General features: G+C 40.9%; 1 protein-coding gene across 4 annotated transcripts in view; it reads right to left on the bottom strand.

The window, feature by feature from the left end:
- Positions 1–20,088, bottom strand: part of LOC308390792 (sodium/potassium/calcium exchanger 2-like) — a 49,160-nt gene that overhangs the window by 22,770 nt on the left and 6,302 nt on the right. For 2 of the 4 annotated variants that reach the window (XM_080873075.1, XM_080873077.1), the window contains exons 3-4: positions 5,443–5,481; positions 4,229–4,337 (exon numbers count right to left, since the gene is read on the bottom strand). In XM_080873075.1, coding sequence (XP_080729201.1) covers positions 4,229–4,337; positions 5,443–5,481 — 148 coding nt within the window. The remainder of the gene's footprint in view (positions 1–4,228; positions 4,338–5,442; positions 5,482–20,088) is intronic. The other 2 variants (XM_080873076.1, XM_080873078.1) reach the window with 1 other exon arrangement.

Genomic DNA, 20,088 nt, shown 5'->3' with positions numbered 1-20,088 from the left:
ATGTGGGGAAAACTGGAAATGCTTGCTGGAAGAATGGATTAACCCTCATGCTAAATGGCTGTTTTAATAATAACTGCACTGAAAATTCAGACCCTCGTGTAATTTAAGGGGTGTTTTCTGTAATTCGGTACAAACACACACGTGGACCTAAATTGTTGCCCTTTGGTAATTTTCTTCTATACCAACGTCTAAAACTTTAAAGAAAACAACCCCTTTGGTCTCGCTAGGTTACTGAAAAAACAGGCTATGTGCTGAAATGATTGTTTTTTTTTAGTTGACCCAAATTTAGTGAGTTTGTCTGTTATTTGCTCAGCCTATGCAAAACTTCCCGTCTACCTCAGGAAAAAAACCTAACAAGATTACTGAGGTCAACTGCAGCTATGGAAAAGCACAGACTCAGTACCACAGTTCAGATCTGAAGCACGCAGCCTGAATTCTGAGTACTGTTTTGGGAAACTTGTTTCAGCAGTCTGCTGAGGGTTCAGACAGTAGAGTTAGAGCCACTCTTCCCTTCTCCCACCCATTCTCTCTGAGTAGTTCAATATTTGATGCCACTCCTAAGTGATATTGTTTGTAGCTCCACACTGATGGGAAAAAAAAAAAAGATGCTGGTCCTTGTGCCCAGAACTAAGTGTACCAGACTAATACAATGTTCCCTGCAATGAAAAACATGCACCTTCTAAGGTCTATTATTAAACTGTAGGAGATTCACCTCAACAACATCAAGAAAGCTGCTGTTTTTTTAAGCTAAATTTAAATGCTGATAGTTTTTTGTCCACAGCTTATTGTAAAAGGCTGCACAAAGAAACACTTTCAGTCCACTGGTTAATTGCTCCATATAGCTTAACCAGAATTCTGACCACGGGGATATAAAAAGGGCTGAGAAATCAACTGACAGCATTTCGCCGTCTTCCAGATAGGCCGTTTCATGACCTAAGCAAAAGGCTGACACATTTACTCTGTCTCTTTCCCACAGCAAATTCTGTCTGCTTAAATATCTGCTTAGCCTCACAGACCTAGAGTGACATACAATGTTGACAGGAACACCCAAAGCACTTATTTTGGGCCTCAACGTGTCTCACAAAAAACAGCACTTATAAAGCTAAAAATCACAAAGGAGTTCATAAGAGGAGAGAGAGGATTAGGGACGATGGGGAAAACAATGTAGAAATGGTAACAGAGGGTTTCCAGGGAAAAAGCACCCACAGGAGAGAATGAGATATCTGAAGAAGAGAGTCTGCAGGGATGGTACGGTACAGAATTGACATACAGCACATCGGCGCTTAGGAAATGTATACATAAGGGACACACTGGGCACAAGAGTTGCCTCCAGGCTGTTGGAATGAGAACAAACATATTGTTTTGGAGCAGGGGGAGATACAGAAATTAGAGGAGTAACTCACCAGAGTCAGCAAATTCTGAAGGGACAGTAAACGAAAGAGAAATAAGAAGACAGAAACAGAGACAAGATAAATCCAGGTGATATTTAGTCCAATAGCGAACATTTAATCATTGATAGGTATTTCCAAGATGAGAAAGGGTTGTGTTAAATTAAATGTCATTAGCTCTTCATTCATGGCATTAAATTAACTCAAAACTTGTTTTGGACGTCTTTGCAGAGAGTTAGATGAGAAAGTAGGTACTACTAGCATTAAAAGGGACAGAAGGAAGGAGATGCTAGCTTAGCTCATGTAGCTCATGTAGCATGTAGCTCATGTAGCATAGCTAAAAAAAACACTGTTACTGTTATCCTATGTGTAGCTATGTCCTGTTAATAACAAATAAATATGAGTGCAGTTATTCTCATCTAACTCTGGGCAACAAAGTAAATAATCATATCCCCATGATATGACAGAAACATATACATTGCCACACATAGATTTAAAATCTTAGGTTTTACATGTTTAGATATAAAATGCACTTTGCAATGAAGGCATACGCTGAAGAAACAACACAGATAGATTATATTCAAACTACTTTTTGTGGTCACTACAGACAAAACAGAGCAGAAGAAAGAAAGCTCTAACCTAATATCCTCAAATTAAACTTGTCTTCCCTTGAAAATATGATTTATATCATATCGTTGCTGTTATTTGCTTTTTGTCCCCATAATGTGTAAAAACATTTCAGTCCCCACAATGTTTGCAATACAAGGACCACACACACACACGGACACACACATCTAACAAACTCTAAATCACTAAAACTCTAATAACCAAAAGCTAACCAGCTCTCAGTACTGGCACAAGAACCTTTCAGCACTGAAGCCTGAACAACTTATTTTGAGAAATGCGAATGAAAAATGTATGGAAGGAGCCCTGCCACCTCCCCACGTCCCTGCTGAGCTACACTTAATGCCTAAGAGCACACAAGGACACACAGCACAAGCCTCCAACTAAAATGGATGCACCTGTTCGTCTTCTCTATGCCGTAAGCTCACCCAGTAAACGCTCCTTTGCATTAATGATGCCAGTAAATGTTTATAGAACATATTTGCTCATCTCCCAATAGGGTCTGTCTTGATTGGGCCTTCGCAGTCCTGCAGCCAATGAAGTTGTTAAGCGTTCCAAGGAAATGAGGCCTCTGATAAGTGCTTTTTCAGATGTACTTAAGTCTGTACTTATCACGGGTACATGTCCATTGGAGTACGAGGAAAACTTTCCGATGTGCTACATGGAAATTTCAAAATAATACATGCAAATCATCGGAAGCCCAACGTGTTGCTTTTGTTCTTGACAATAATTAATTCATTGATTGTGTCATGTCACACTGTAGCTGTTGTTTCAGAGAATTAATTTCCAGCCGTTAATTTGCCAGAAGACCTCATCAATCAAATTTGGTATGTCCTGCCATCTCGGCTGCTTTCATACTAAAGTAGGTTTGACCATTTTAAAAACTTTTTTTTTTGGCAAATGGGAACTTATTTTGGACACAAATAAATAAATCAGTTAAAACAAAGAGAAAACAAAGAATTCAGTTCATATCTTGCACGCATAACTTAGCTTAACTTAGTAAATACTACTATTAGATGCCTTGAAAAAGACACTAAGAGGACCCAACTGGGTGGATTATGTGTAACATGTACATATATACATGCATGCATACACAACAGTGGTCTTACAGACTTGCACTCAGGCTGTGATTTACCATTAATCACTACGATGGGATGATGAATACACTCAGAGACAGGACGCCTTGGGTTCAGTGTACGACAGCAATTTGATGCATGTTAATGGGCACTTTAAGGCTTATTAATCTTTCCTGAGCTGACTCATTCCAAGCTTGGCTTTCAAGCAAAGTAAAGTCATTTCAGAGAAAGCTGAAATGCCTCTGGACTACAGAGCAGCCAATTGCTAATGCAGTCCTATCAATCCAGAAGGAAAATATTTATTCTGTTTTTGTGCTAACACACATTGCTGTAGGACCTATGAGATATTTTACTGTGTATTGACAGTGATGCTTTTTTTCAGCCAAACAAACCAAACTGAATGTAAACTTTCATGAAAACCAAAAAGGTGGAAGAAAAAGATGAGGAAAAATGACATCGGCTAGTAAGATGGATTCAGCATTTAACATTAATATTCATTTTTAAGGATTAGGATTCGTCACCCTCCTCAAACCCCTGCTCCCTGTTTGCTTTTCATAAACATTTTCCCTTCATCACGTTCAGGATGGGTTGAGAATGACACCGCGCCTCACCCGGCATATTAACATATTCATCCCCTGTGCCGAGCACTGACGCTGACGCCTTTTTTAAACGTTTTTCTTAGCTAAGCTAATGGACTTGGATTAAAGGAGAACGGTGTTTCACCTCAGCCCCAAGTGCACTTTGTCTTACATGGACCGTTTTTTTTTTTGTTTGTTTTTTAAATATACAAACAACACTGTACAAGTACTTTTCAATGTTAACAGTGGAGCTTCTGTGTTTAAAGAAGTACGCGGGGAGCTTGTGAATAGATAAAAGCCAACATTTTCATCATAACACTTATGTTATTCATTGGTTAAGAAAATGTGAGCTCAACAGCACTCTTCCTGTGGAAGGAATTACATGTTTTTAGTTAATCCACTTCTGACACATCTCAAAATACAATTCTAAGAGTTAAAGACAAGAATGAAGACAAGATCCAGGCTCGGTCAATCTGGAAATACACAATGTTGGACAGTTAAAAAAAGAATATCTGTGCTGTATGTCTTTTGTGTTAAAAACTTCTTTTTGTGTGCAGTTTACCTTCACTTAAAGGGTCCAACGTGTGGATCATCAGCTGGAAAATGCTGTTCCGCATCAAGCTGTTGTGCAGCGAGGCAGAACTACCTCCCCTTTGAAGGCGAGGCCGCGCCTGTGAGGGGAGACAAGCGTCAGTCAAATATTCTGCTACTGCTGGGGATGGGAATCTTTCAGTATCCAGTAAATGTCCTTAATGCGAGCACTCCTCTAAAGCCATTTCTAATCCAAGAGTATTGAGCTAAATGTGGGAAAACCACGCTGTTTTGTAGGCTTTTTCATTTTTACATTAGAGGGAAGATCATTCTAGGGACTTGGTGCTTTAACTGTTGTGAAATCCACAGCATTTTAATTACAGAAAGGAGGATTCGTGTCACTGCAATGTTTGTCCATGAGCATATGATGTGCTACCACCTTCAATTAAGCTTCCAGTTGGAATATGATTCCCTAATCCTATTTTACATAAAAAAAAACCCTAAGCAGAACCTGCAACCGAGTTTAAAAAAAATCATAAAGTGCTACAGCTTCTTAAAAATATAAGCTTCGTGGGCTTGTCACAGGCATTTACACTTAGTGTGGCATTTTTTTTAGTTCCTTTTGCGGAAGAAAAACCCCCCAAAAAAAACAACCCTCGCCAAGGTCGCTCCAGCAGCCGAGGTGGAACTTGAGAATTGTGGGAAATTAGGCACCGTTGCAGGTGACAGCTGCTTGCTGCGAATGTGTCCACCTTTGGCTCATCAGAGGTGATGCGTAGGCAAAGGAGGTGTCAGGTGCTAATTCACAGCCTCCCATGGGTGTGAGCGGGAGGCAAGGGAGACAAGCGGAACGGCACGACTCGTGTGAGGGTTAGAAAGTTGTAGATTCTTGGTACGACACCAGAGAATGTCCGTCTGCTGTTTTATCTGCTTGCTCTGCATTCGGGATGGAAGCTCTTGTACCTGCTGGAACTGCGTAAGCATTAAAAGTGTTTTTTCAGAATCCAGGCTTCCTCCTCAATTGCCTTTTACATGCTGCACACAAATGCAACTGTTGCAAAGGAAGTGCTTTGGGAAACAGACGGAGCTACTCTCGGCACAGAGGGAGGCTGAGGGTTAGAGATAACAGTGTACATGTCTTCTTCACAGTATGGCGGGAGAAACAGAAGTTGCTCTAATACATCTACACAGAAACAGGGACAAACACAGAAGAAGACGGGGGAGTGTCAATCAGACAGGACCTACCGACAACTTGCCGTCATCCTCTGGCGCCCCAGGACTTGCCTTCTCATCCAACACAAAGAGAAGAGGAAGTATAAAAGGGGGGGAAGAGGAAGAGAAAACAAGACACAGATGTGAAGCAAGCCTCACACAGCCACAGAGACAAGACGACGAGACAGTAGAGAAAGACATTACGGCACAGTAACAGTGACGGTGACGACTGACTGTGATGCAAGTGGACAAGACTTGAGGGACAGATTCCTCCCCACTGCTGTGCCTGCCTACTGTGTCAGTCACAAGCTGAGCAGGATTAGAACGTGTCGACTTAAATTTCCTTGAAATACACTCAAATATGTCATTTCGATTTGAGTCATTTAAGTCAAGGCTGTCAACTCGCATCAGAATTTAAGGTGCTTCTTGTTGCTATGTGAAAGTATAGGCGAAGAGTTAAGGTGGCTTGCTATGGCAAAATGGTTGTTTAATACTGAGATTATTAAATGCGGTTACTCGCATGTATTGAACTTTAAAAGCAATTTCTTAAACAAATAAATGTAAAATAAAACGACAACAAAGATGGAGGTGGTGGAGTACACAGTGCTGCCCAATCAGCACTTAAGTAGATAAAAAATGGACATAGCAACCATGATGTCATCCGCAGGCCTGTTGTGAAGCCACAGGCTGACTGTTTTTGCTGTACGGGTCGTTGCGTTTTGTCAAACAAGGAGCAGATCTGACCAAAGAGCCAACTCGTAGGTTAGCGATTTGTGGAACACATGCATCACCCTCCTTTATGACTAATTTTTTTTTTTTTTTTTTACGATACTACAAATTTAACAATCTAGGCTGTAAACTCACCAGGACCGTTTTTACTGTCGCCACAGTCAAATGAAATGAGGAACGTATAGATACACAACCAGACCTCTTTCGTACTCAAACATTAGAAAAAATGTCAATTTATGGCATTTCTGCATTGGCTTCTTACCCAGAAGCTATGCCCATCTTTTATATACATTCTGTGGTCCAGACGAGAGGTATTTTTGGTGCAGACAGACCTCTTATATACGGTTTGACGGACCTAGACACACACACACACTCACTCACTCACTCATGGCAAAAGAAAAAAAACGAATAACTTTGCCTCAGTTATTTCGTCGCCATGATTGTTCAGAAATAAGACATCAAAATTAAAACGAAGACATATATTGCATGCACATACTTAGACTATAGCCATAAAAAACTATTAAAATGTTGAGACATGGGTTTACTTGTATAGGTAAAGGTAAGGATCAAGTTAAGTGATTATCTATTGCCTGTAGACTGGAAATCAGAGCTGATAATGGTTTCCAAATAATGTACCAGTTTCAAAGTTTTCCAGTTGTTATGCAAGCTATCTTTAAAGTTGTTTGAGCCCTTTACTGAGGATTAGACAGAAATAGCAAGCTGTCCTGTAATTTAAAAGGACTCACTAGCATCTTATTAACATGTGGCATCTTTCTTTATACAATCTCTGTGGCAGCTGCTTTAATGTGAGAAGTTGGGCTAACGAGCCTCCAGCCGAAGCTTCGTATTTATAACTGTAGCTCCCGTTAGCCACCACGCGGACAAGTTCTTGTTTACAGATGATTTATTCAATGTTCGGCGACAAGATCACTCAGCGTCGTCATCATCATCATCATCATCATCGTGAGAACTACCCAAAGAAAACGATTGCAATAAGCAACATGTTTACAATAACTCTTATCACAGTAAATCCAAACAATAAAGGTATAGACACATAAATGCCCTTTTATGGCACTTTCATTGAAACTGAAATTAACAGAGGCACCCTGAACACACCTCATTGCCTGCTGTAGCCAAACGGGAGAAAGTCCGTTCTTCGCGCGAGCCGCTACTCCTCTCAACGGTGAGTCCACAATTGGGTTTAATTTAACTTAACTTATGTGTTCTTTAAAACTTAAGTCCAGTTTAAAGCAGTAGGACGATGCAGCTGAACTCACAGAGCGCCATGCTTCTCTGCTCTAGTGTCACCACAAACTCAGTCCGTGCTGCACGTTACTTCCGCTACCACCAATTACAAATCAAAGTTCCACAATTAAAGGAAACTTACAAATATAAACACAAGAAAAACATTGGAACACTTCACTGTTAGTTACAATAACTTCTGAGACTCTTAAGAGAGTCGCACTGATCAGCTCATCTAACTCTCACCAAGTAATCAAATAAGTGTGTTCTGCCAGTTTTAATGTGAAAATCGTTCTCAGCAGGCCTTTTTGGCATGTACAGCAGAGTACTGTAACACAGTTTATTTTTGAAACAAAAGCCTTTCACCAACTGCCTGACAGAACTGTGCTCACTTCATCTCCAAAAATGTGTGCGATATAACAGTCGCTTAAGGCCTCTGTTTCTAACTGCAAGAGAACAAACACAAAGCTTTTGTTCAGATCTTAGAACACCGAGGCTTTGTTTCGCTGCCTACACGGTTTCAAACAGCAGTGTGTAGAAAGAGGCGGCACTGGTGTGCATTGATAAGGTGCAAGATGTACAATGAAAATCAGACGCCAGTTCAGTTTGATCTTGTGAGGTTTTTTTTTTTTTTTTTTAAAGCGGGGTAAACGCACAAATTTCGAGACAGGGCCTGCAAACTTGTCAACACGCTGATTAATTTTCTAAATGACGCTGCATTCAATTAAACTTTTTTTTTTTTTTAAATCTGCTAACTGTACACGAAGCAGGGGTGGGATGTTAACAGATTTCTTGTTTTTATGAAAAAAAGAGCAATAAATTGAGTCACTTTCATTTTGATAATAATACAGAAACTTTTAAACTAATTAAACTGAACACTTAAAAAAAAAACAAAAAAAAATGCTGGACTTGTTAGCGTGCTCTATTTATAAGAAAAATCCCCACTGCAGTCCCTGTGAACGTCATTACCCACCACGTCCCACTGTATCCCGCTGTTTCTGTTTAACAGCTCATAATTTACCATATATTAGTTTTGCTGCTGTGCGGCAACTGAACAATTGCAGAAACGAGAGAGCTGAAATTAAACATTTCGCCCCAAAAATTAAGCAGAAGTTGAACTAATCCTGAGATTTTCCACAAAGCTATTCGACTATAACTCCCTCCGCCCCATCTTCAGGGTAATTCACTGCACCGTCTAGCATAATTATTCTATTTAACTCCCTCAAATTCAAGTTAGGAGGGTTAGGAGAGAGCAGGTGAAGGTGCCAGATAGAGATTATGCCATGGGTCGCTCATTAAGCCAGCGTTAAATATTATGACTAATAATCACATAGGGAGATTAGTATGTTCTCTGGAGTTTTTGTGTTCCCTAATACCCCCGGCTCTGCTTTCCAGCTCTTACGTAATGTCACATCAGGATCATTCTTGGAAGCGGATCAGCAAAGGGAGATAAATGTCCCGCCGCCGCCGTATGCATGTAACACTGCTTTGTGCAGAATTATCGATGAAGGGTGTGACATCCTGCAAAAAATACCTCCACTTTTAACCATGAAGAACGGACTTTCAGAGGAACCTGAGCAGATGTTGCAGGCAGAGCTGGAACTCCTGAATTTCCAATATTAGTGGTGGATTATAGGTTTTCTCATATGCAATCAGAGAGCACAAAAGTGGTCTATTTCTGGAGGAATTTAATTTGCATTTCCTTTATGCTTTGACACCCAAGCCAAATTACACAGGAGAATAATAATAGCTTTTTATACAGTATCGAGTTTTCCAGCGATCGAGTTTGATTAAATCCATCACAGCTGCAGATGATTCTTTATATCTCTATCCTCATTATTACACTCTACATATATTACAAAGTGCGATAACAGTGGAGACATAAAATTTTTCAATTCTTAAGAGCCACTGTCCGTATCATCTCCACTTAATTTCCTCAGATATTATTGTATTCCAGTGGCTAAAATACAGTTATAGTCTTAGCAAAATTTCACATGAGAAACTGAGAGAGTTTTAAAAACTTCTTCCTTTAGCCATGGTTTAAGATACAAATGTTAAAGTCAAGATCTATGGAAAATAATAGCTCTCATATCTATAAATAGTTCGGTTAGAAATTGGAAAATCTCTGACTCTGTCTAACGTTTCCTTAAATATTTTTATTGAATGGTTTAGGAGGTAATCTGCCATAAAAACCCAAAGTATTACAATTGGTACTGAAGATTATCCACCCTCCAAACGCATGCATGTTAGGTAAACTGCTGATTCTAAATTGGTTGTAGGTGTGAATGTGAGTGTGAATGGCCGTCTGTCTGTCTGTGTTAGCCTAGTGACAGGTGTTCCTGCCTCTCACCCTATGGCAGCTGGGATAGGCTCCACCCCCACCGTGACCCTGAACTGGAAAAACTGAAGAAAACAGATGGCTCGATTATCTATAGACTGTATGGGAGCATCACACATACACTGATACCTTCTAAATAGTGTGATGTATAAATCCTGTTAAATCCAGAACTGAATTTAAAATCCTTCTCCTCACACACACAGTCTTGAATAATCAGGCCCCATCTTATCTTAAAGTCCTCCTAGAACCATATCACTCTAGAGCACTTCACTCTCAGACTGCTCATTTACTTGTGGTTTCTTGGATATTTAAAAGTAGAATAGGAGGCAGAGCTTTCAGCTCTCAGGCCTCTTATTCTTTCCTTCCTTTTTAACAAAGCATGTAGTCAGGACTGGATCAGGTCACCCCGAATCCTCCCTTAGTTGCGCTCCAATAGGCCTGCAGTGTTTCTTCTCTACCTTTTTTCACTCACTATGTGTTTACTGCTCTGCATGGAATCGTTGGTTATTATTAATCCCCGGCTCCCTGTCTTTTGTCCCGTCTCCCTCCCCTCACCTCCAATCAGTCGTAGCAGTTGGCTGCCCCACCCTGATAGGTCTACTAGAGGTTTCTTCCTGTTAAAAAGGAGTTTATCCTTTCTACTATTGCCAAGTGCTTGCTCATGGGAGGTCATGTGATTGTTGGGGTTTCCTCTATATTATTGTAGGGTCTACACTAGGAAGCGTGTTGAAGCGACATTTGTTGTTTTTTGGAGCTATATAAATAAAATTGTATTAAATAAATTGGAACAATACTAGAATTTTACTCATGACCTGAGAATAGACTTAAATGCTCTGTTAGCACACTTGACTGAATAAGTCTTGTTGTATGATCGATAACTGACATAAAAATCTTCCAAAAGGCATTAACACCACAAACATGGTGCGGTTTAAGGACTCGGCCCAAACAGGCCTTTTACATTTTGATTGCTGTCCCGAGCTAAAAGTGATACTACAGTAAATCTTAGTTTAGCAGTCAAAGCAGAGATGGACATGCTAAAAATAAAGCATATGTAAGTCTGTCTAGACCGCCCAGCTTGCTGAGTGAACTTAAAAAGTGAAATCTTGCACAGCTCCCGGCGATTGCCTGCAAGTACTTAGAAGGCAGCCTGTCTGTCAGAGCATGACAGAACACCCTTTGAGATTTGTCCATCTAGACTCATCGTGTTAGAGCTAAACTGTTGAGCAGCACGACTGAGCAGCATCTCCCTCCCTCCCTCCTTTTCTCTCTCTCTCCCCCATTTTGCTGGGAGACGATAATGATGATCTTCAAGGAATGGAGAGAAAAGATGCACAACAAGTCAAGAAGCCATCCACTTGCTAATTAGTAACCCCTTCATTTTTCTAACAAGCAGAACTAATTACAGGAGCTGCCACGACACTGATTTCCCACAAGGCAATGCTCACCAGGACTAAGCCAAAATTGCCTCCTCTTATCCCCCCTCCCCCCTTCTCATGAACCAATCAGACTGAGACTTTTGGGAGACAAACAGAGTAACAAAAAAAACAAAAGAAACAAAAACGCTGTGTCATTACAGCAAGCGAATGTAATCACCCAAAGCTAGGTTTGATCAGACACAAGTACTTTTTGTCATTCTCCTGATATTATATATGCTTGTTCTAAAGCCACTTTTTTGTGTAACAATATTGGAATAATAATGATCCAAAACATGACTTATTCACGAGATTAAACACTGACTGTGAGAGTCCGATGTAATGTTTTAACTGAATAAATGCGAGAGGTGGACCTCCTGCAAGACTGATCAAGTCTGCGGTTTGTCGTTCCCATCAGATCAGAGCAGGTTTTGATCTGCAGATGGAGAAGAAAACTGATGCAGGTTCTTTGTTTTTAAGACTGATGCACTCTGCTCCAGATTTTCTTTTTTTAATTTTATAAAAAAAAAATTTTAAGTTGCACTTCCTGGATGACTCGCAGCCACAATTGAATAAAGTTGAATCCTTTTTCAGTCAGTCTGTGGTGTCGAATGACTTTATTTTACAGGGAGCTGTGGTTCACAACAGGGACAACCAGGAAAAAACGTGGATACTTGTCCAAATTTTGTTGATCTCGAGCAGCTAAACAACTGTGTTGAGCTGCTCGAGAGCACATCACTGAAAACACATCGAGCGCAACCTGCAATGCTAGTCAGGGCAGGCAACCTAAGCTATACAGATAACATGCCTTGCTCTGCTGTTGTCATACACAAAAAACAAGCTTCCAACTTTGGGAAGGAGCAAGTAGCAGTAGAAAAAAAACCTTAAACATTACAAAGATTTTAGTTGAATGAGTAAATAAACATGCTTGCTCTGTATTGTGGGATAGTTTTGACAGTTAACAAATCTAACCTGCATGGTAGCTAGCTTTGCAGAAAGATGATCGCTAACCACCGGACATCAACTTGTCTGCCATCTTGGATGTGTAATAATCATGGTGACAGCCCCACAGTCTCACGGGCCTTGAGTCTAGCCTACAACCATCTGGCAACCATTGCTCTTAAGGGAAACATTTTTTAAAAAGAGAAGAGACCTCAGATGCTTGTCGTTTGCATGCATATTTTGACTGCCTTTTCAAGTTTCACTACTACTTAACTAGCAGTTAGCAAGTGTTTGCAGACAAGTTGGCATCCTCCATGCAAACTGGAGACTGCTAGTGACCTAAATAATCATAAGGAGGTTATTTGTGGAGTAGTTTTACTCAACAACAAACAACCTAAAGGAACCACCGCCCAACCAGTCAGGGAATTCACATTGTCTTTTCTTGTGACCAGAGGTTGCATCAATGCTCAAGCAATGAGGCCTTTACACTGTGGGACAGGCTGTGTGAACAGCAGGTTTCTGTGCTGATGTGAATGACACCTCGAAGCTTACATGTTTTTAATTTAATCCAGCACATAATCATCTGTGTTTTCTGATGAATCTTGTATTATTCCTTTTTAAATTCCTCTTTAGAAGGTCAAAAACCAACAAAGAGTCCATAACTGAGCTCTTTCCAATTTCCTCAGCCCATCTGTGGCACTTCATGCCAAGTCCATCTCTTCCTACTCTTCAAAAAAAAAAAAAAAAGTCTTTTTTTTTAATGTCTCATTTCCTCAAACAGTTGGGCAGTGTCTTTTTTTTTAGCAAATATTATTCGAACAGACATAAAGATGGATTTGTTGCAGACTATTTTAAGCAGTGGATTACTGCACATTTGGCACTCTGACTTAAACTGACAGAGTTTGTGGGTTGACTTAAACAAACTACAGCGACGCTGTTTATGCTGAGCATGCCAAGTAATGCATTGCTGGGAATTACTGATGCTTTTTAATGGTTGCTTTAACCCACAGAGGAAGACACACATTTCTTTTTAGCAGTACAAATATGTGGTGCAGGCACCTCACAGCAAGAAGGTCCCGGGTTAGAAGCCCGGCCGGAGGGAGTCTTTCTGTGTAGAATTTGCATGTTCTCCCTGTGTGGGCTCTCTCCGAGTACTCCGGCTTCCTCCCACAGTCCAGAGGTTAAGTGGAAATTCTAAACGGGCTGTAGGTGTGAGCGGTTCTCTGTATCTCTCTGTGTTAGCCCTGCAAAAGACTGGTGTACCCTATCCATGGAATTTCGTTAGTTAGTTTTAGTCTTATGGGACACTTGGAAATTAATAACAGATTTCTTCATTAGCTGAGGTGTGCTTAATTTTGCATTCGCATTGCAGTCACCGTTGTCAGGATTTCACGTCATCTTTTTCCATTAAGGCTCCAACTTTTATTTGATCGCACCTCATCCAAACAATCTTGACTATTGATCTGTTTTGTTGAATTGTCAGCAGACAGTTACCTCCCATCTGACGCAAAGTGCATGCACACACACACAAACACACACAGCGGGGCTTTGTAGAGGAGGTGGAGGCAGAAGTATGCGGAGGAAGCTTCCTCCAGGTCAGTCCATTTGGCCAGCTGACATTTAGTGCAGACAGGGTAATATGCTGATAAGAGCCCCTTTCAGGTCACCTTGGTAAGGCTTGAGTTAAAATGGACTTGGGTTGAAGGGCAGCCACATGCACCATCTGTCTGTGAGTGATGGACATACCAAGTGTCAAACCTCTTAAATAAGAACAGCGGAGGAGAACCTTTCAGCGGATTCACAGAGCCCCAGAGCATTTTCTAATTAGCTCATTAGAGACTGTCTGATTGCAATCACTTCAATTTTAAGAGTTTACTCTCTTAGATTTAGTTTTAAACTGTCTCTGCGGTTATCCGTGCGATGTCAGGTCTGTGCGCAGCTGTGAGATCTATACGGGAGCGCTGTGTGTGGCGCAGACATCATCAGTCTGGATTTCACAAATTACGGGTATTACATGAACCACAACTCAGAGCTGATGTAATGTTCAGCTGCTGCAGCTTAGCGGTCCTGATGCTGAGGGTCAAAAATCTCCATAAGGAAGGAGCCGAGTGCGTAAGTCTCGCCAGTCTTCGGCCACCTCCCACCATATGTGCCATTTCCTTCTCGCTGGGGGCGTGTGTGTCAGTCATTTCATACACCCCTGAGGCAGGCATCTGGATGCCCTTCACATGATGCTTTTACAGTGCAGTTACATTATTTAATCAATCCCACTTTAAAAATAGCCCTTGATCAATAAAGGCTTTGAATTTCTTGCAAGCTTCAACGGTTCACCTTCAGGTTCTCCCTTGGGGAAAAAAAAAACAAAAAAAAAAAATAAACACACACACACACACACACACACACACACACACACACACACACACGCTCTCGTATGACATTTTCAAGAACTGTTTTACCTCTATCAGAATCCTGCAGTACTAAATGTGGAAATCCCTCGACTTTTATGACCTTGAGTCACCACAGCAAGATTCAGAAAGAACCCCATCATTGTGTGATAGTGAGTTTTAGAGCACAAACCCTACAGTATGAACTCAGAACAGTTCATATCATATGTGATGATCCGATACCTGCTAGCCCACAGAGCTAAAATTACCCCAAGGTCTACAAACAAATGCGCAAAGAAGTGGCCTCCAATAAAGACAGCTTTAAGGCTGGAGCCAGAGCTGTTCAGACTGTCTAGGTCACATCAGAATACAAACTCATTAAGCTTTAAAGACAAACAGCCTCATGTTACACTCCTCTGTGTTGGCCATTAAATAAAGCAGCATTCAACAATCAGACACTTTGTGTCTCTGCCAATTCTCCACCGCTGAATCAAAGGTCCCATGTTCTGAAAATTCATTTTAGCATTTTTATTTTAAGCTTGGAGATTTAAAAGGAAGAGAAAATATAAGGTTGTCTAAAACCTCTATTGCTCTAGTGCCCCACCAATTACACATCGAAAGGGGAAACTTTACATTATTTTCCACCTCTCACCGCCCGCTACGTCAAAAAGCGTTTGCCAGAGCTGCTTCTCGTTTAAAGTCCATCTGTAAAGGGTCTCAGCTACAACCAAAGCATGCAACACGTCCTGTTGTCAGCTGCAAGAGCAGACACAACACTATTCAGTTGTCCCTTTTAACCCATTTTTTTGATGGCAACATCCCAACAACTAAAGGAAAGCCTCCTCCCCTGTATGCCACTGCAATCCGACAACAAACCAAGGATTAAATAGTGAAAACACCTCATGAAACTTAAATCGCAGTTGTAGGCAATTTCCATAGCCAATGCTCTTCTAAAAATTATGGTTTGTTTTTAAATGCAATGCCACCTGACAAAATCACGATAAATCTGAGCTAAAGCCAACAGCTGTGCTGTCATTTCATGTACATTTACTCAGAGAGTTGGCTAAAAGCAACAATTTATCTTCGCTCAAGCACTTTTTCACATCCAAACAGCAGCTATACTGGTTCATCTGCTCAGCAGGATTTAACTCTACAGACACTGAAAAAGCCAGTCTGGATCAAAGCTAATAGAAAAAACCCCAGGAGCATAAAAGCTTGGTGGAATAAAAAGTCTGTGGTGGCACTTTGAAATTTGAAAGACACCTTTTGGGGCCATGTGAGCTTCATATAAACTTGTTCAAAAGGGGTAAAATATTGAAATTTTAAAGGAACCTATTCAAAAAGCCATCAGTGAGGGAAACCACTGTAATGTTATGCCATTTCTTTCAAAAATGAATAAAAGGAGATGTTTTTACTCACTTAAACCCTTAAAGCATGTGAGTCTGGTAACCTCACCCTTTAAGCAGATCGCACTTGGGTTGCTCTTGATGGTAAAGCTAACACCAGTGGACTTTAACAAGAGGGATTTTGGAGTCTAAAATAATAAAAGACAAAGTCCATCACTCCAGTCACTAATATTCAAGTATGCAGAAGAGACGGTGCTGTCCATGGTGCTGCACAAAGCACAGAGACATAACACATAACGAGTCTTTAAATTGACTTGCGGAGATTCAAAACCTGAGATCTCGGGCTTTACCGCATGAGTGAAGTCAGAGTGATGAACGAGACAAATGAAAGTGACAGGTGCAGTGGCAACTGGCCGCAGCAAGCACTGCATTGTTTACAGATTTCTCGCATACTCACCAACGTTCTAATAAATGTGAATTTTCAGTGCCCCAGACAAACTCTCCACCTGCTCCTCATTATCAAAATGGCCAGATTAGTTTTCTGTGAGTCAGCTAATGAATTAATCAACTAATTTTATGCGCTATATGGGAACAAACGGAGTCTCATGTAACTGGCTGCGTCGGAGTGTAGGGAGAAAATTGCAGTTTAATTACATAAGTGGTCTCTTTAGGTTAAAGCTGAATTGATGTACGCATCACAGGGTGAGATAAGGTAGTCCTAAAGGAGATTTATGTGCATAAATTAACTTGGAAGTGTTTGGTATCAAGGGCCATGTGCACATTTCTTTTTGCTTTGTGAAGATCCTGGAAACGGCCCAAATCGTAACAGCTCCACGGATGGTAAAAATGATAAGCTTCAATGTTTTGTTTTGGGTTTTTTTTAAATTGCTCTAAGCACACCAGTTTATGCATTTGAATACTGCACAGACAAAATACTGCGAGACGAGGTCACCTTCAAATCATTACCGGCACTGGGGAGGCAGCAAAGAGCCACTGTCCACTCTGATAAGAAAGAAGGGGGAACCCACAATTGATTATTCAGAGCGACATAAAAAAGGAGTCATAGAAACCTGTGGTGTTAATAAAAACTTCAGCTAGTACAATTATAATCACTGAATGCAAATGAATTGAATGTGAACAAAAGCCGAGCTCTAGCAGGGAAGTACGACACAGCCAAGACAGCTTGAAGAAACTAAACAGCCCTCCACTCAAGCCTGTAAAAGTTGACACTGTATGTTTTGATCACTCCATTACTCTCTTTTGAACCTTTGTTTTCTTCCCACCTCTATTGACTTGTCTAACAGGCCAACAACAAGGTAAAACCTCCAAAACAGGAAAACTAATTACTGGCTCGACAGTAGCGCTCAGCCCTTCCTCCCTCCTCAGACAATGAGCCACAGCTGGAACGGATGATAAAACTTGGACTCCTCATCGTCATGGTGAGATCAAAGTTGCAGGCTTTCTATTTTTAAATTATTGGACTCTGGCTCCGTTGTTGCTTGCTGCGCACTTGTCTCTCTCTCTCTCTGCATCTATTTCTATACTGTATGTGCTCACAAAGATGTGTCCATATTACTGTAAAATGGCACGAACGGATGGAAAAAACACAGAAAACTAACCTTTCTTTAAAAAAAATAAATAAAAGGATATGAAAAGATTGATGAGTCATCATGCTAAACAATGCTCAGGTATTAGTTGTAGGGTTTTTCTACTAACCATTATATGAGCATCTCTAACCTTGGGCCTGAAATGAACACACAGAAAGATTATTGACTCCGTCGGCGCCTCTTTTTCATTTTGCTCAAAAGCAAGGTCCTTTCTACAACTTTGCTTTTAAAGGATAAAACCATAAATCTCACTACTTTCAAAGAAGTACACCACCGTGCAGCCGAAGGACAGAGATGAGACGCCCAATCCTCTAGAATCTCGCTGTACACTGGAAAGTGGGGTTAATGTTTCCTGCGTTTTTGCACAAAACACACTCTAATTAAAATGCGCATTTCAAGAGGATTTCCCAGAAATTAGCCTGGCAACTCACTTTTATTATCCTTTCGAGCCTAAAATAGCAATATGAAACAGATGTAGTTTATAATTTATGCTCAGCAGTGTCCATCTGGACTTTGCTAAAAAGGAGTGTGCAGCCCGTCATGACGGTAGATAATCCCACGGATGCGTAATACGAGGCAAAGAGTTCTCGCAGTGCGGTGTGGGAAGAAAAGCAGCACAGCAAGCAGCCATGCAACAACTGGTTTTCATGTGTGAATATACTGAAGGCGCAGAGCGTCATCGGCATGTGCAGCACTGGTGCCCGAATGTCCAAATCCACGGGGAGGAAAGCAGTCTGCTCTCTGCACAGAACATGCTTTGTAACCGATCTTTTGAAGCACGTCCTGATGGAAGATCTTGCCTCCGTGACGCTATTTATAGCTTGGTAATGCATCAGAGGTCGCACCTTCCATCTCAGCAGTAGCAACAACTGCATCGATACACACCGGCTCATCTGACACTGATGATAGCAGGAATCTAATAGTACGGTCGAATGCAGATTCTGACTTTGACTCCAGTCTGCAGGGTCTGGTCGAGTATCTCAATTCTGCTGTGACACTTTTTATTGTGCTTGATTGTTGACAGCCTTCTGTTACTTATCTCTCATTTCACGATCTCTGCTGTTGTGTTTAGTGGAATAGCATGATGCAGTACACTGTACAAGGACATTAACCATTTAATTTCTTTAACGTGACTTCACCACATTCATCCAGAAATGCCGTGTCTTTCATAAAACCATCATGCGCAAAGTGTCGGGTAATCGGATCTGCCTGAGCCAATATTTTCAAAAGCAGCCTTTCAGTTCATCAGCTGAAACAATGTGAGAGGTCACAGGATAATGTGATAGCAATAGGCCTGGGTTAGCCAGGCAAGGTGATCCAGAGGAGGCAGTCAGGATGATGGCCTCCAGATGACAAAAGACCCTTTTTGGTCCGTGTTCAGCCAGATTAGGTTCTTTAAATAGTTACTTTTTTATAGTGTGGTTAGGATGCCAGCATTGATTGGCTTGGCTTACTGGGCTGTTGGACAAATGATTGCTGTGGTGGGACACCATCAGCATGCCAATCCAACTCTACTACACACGTATCTGCTGTTTTTGCAGTAAAAAATAGCCAAAGTTAAGAGCAGCACTTATCTATCTTGCAGTGGCATGACGATCCAAGCTTGTGAGGCTAAAGACAGACCTACTATTTCTACTGCGACCTCGAACTGTGTCTGTACAGTCTGCCCATTAAGGATTTACTGGATGTGTGGGTGACAAGCATTTAGATGGGGTGGAAAATTAATCAAGCACTGGGTGGCCTCCTTTGGCCCCAGTGCACATACTAAGTGACCCAGCATTTTGCAATCAAACTGTACACAGGCTTGAGTTGACTCTGTCACATAAAGTCACTTAATTCAGGACCACATTAAGTAGATTCACTATAAGAAAACAGATGAAAGTTAACAGCAGTGTTACAGTAAAGTGGCCCATCTTTGACCCACAAACCATCATAGCTAAGGGCGCAGATATGCACAACGCTGAAGTCACCTTTCATCACCATCCTGAGAAGTTTAGCTTAAGGCATACAGCACATGTCAAAACAACAGTGGCACACAACATATACTGAAAGCAAACACATATTCTGCAATACTTTTAGAGACAGAGAACTGACACTATGAAATCAGTATTTCAAAATAATCATTTCTATAAATTTAAAGGATACCACGAGTCAAACTCCATTTGGAACTGGTTAGAGAATACACATTTTTCCGTAAGGCAAAAACAAAATTTATACAACTCTCATGAGCATTATCTCTAGAGACAACCTTTATTTTTCCAACACAACCTGAACTCTAAGGAAAGCTTACACATTATTTCTTTAAGAATAAGGAATAAGGAATAGTTCTCTTTCTTAAAGGACATTTTAAAGCAATTTTTTGGGTGTTGGCTGCCTTTTAATCTTTTCTCTGTCAAGATGATCCAACACTGCTTCAATAAGGCTGAGGTCCAGGCTATGGGGAGGCCAATCCATGACTTACACTTTCCACTTTGTGTTTTTCCAATTGAGGTATGCTTCTACTGCAGTGGCAGTGTGTTTAGGATCGATGCTATGCTGAAAAATTACGATATTTCTAATCAAATGCTTTCCAGGTGATATTGCCTAATGGGTCAAAATCTGATGCTACTTTTCAACTGGGATAACAGCCCCAACAAATTTGTCAGGTCCTTGCCGGATATTTTTCCTAAGCACATGAAT

Source organism: Rhamphochromis sp. 'chilingali' (assembly GCF_963969265.1).
Source record: "Rhamphochromis sp. 'chilingali' genome assembly, chromosome: 1".
NCBI lineage: Eukaryota > Metazoa > Chordata > Actinopteri > Cichliformes > Cichlidae > Rhamphochromis > Rhamphochromis sp. 'chilingali'.
This window is presented reverse-complemented; position numbering and strand designations above follow the sequence as displayed.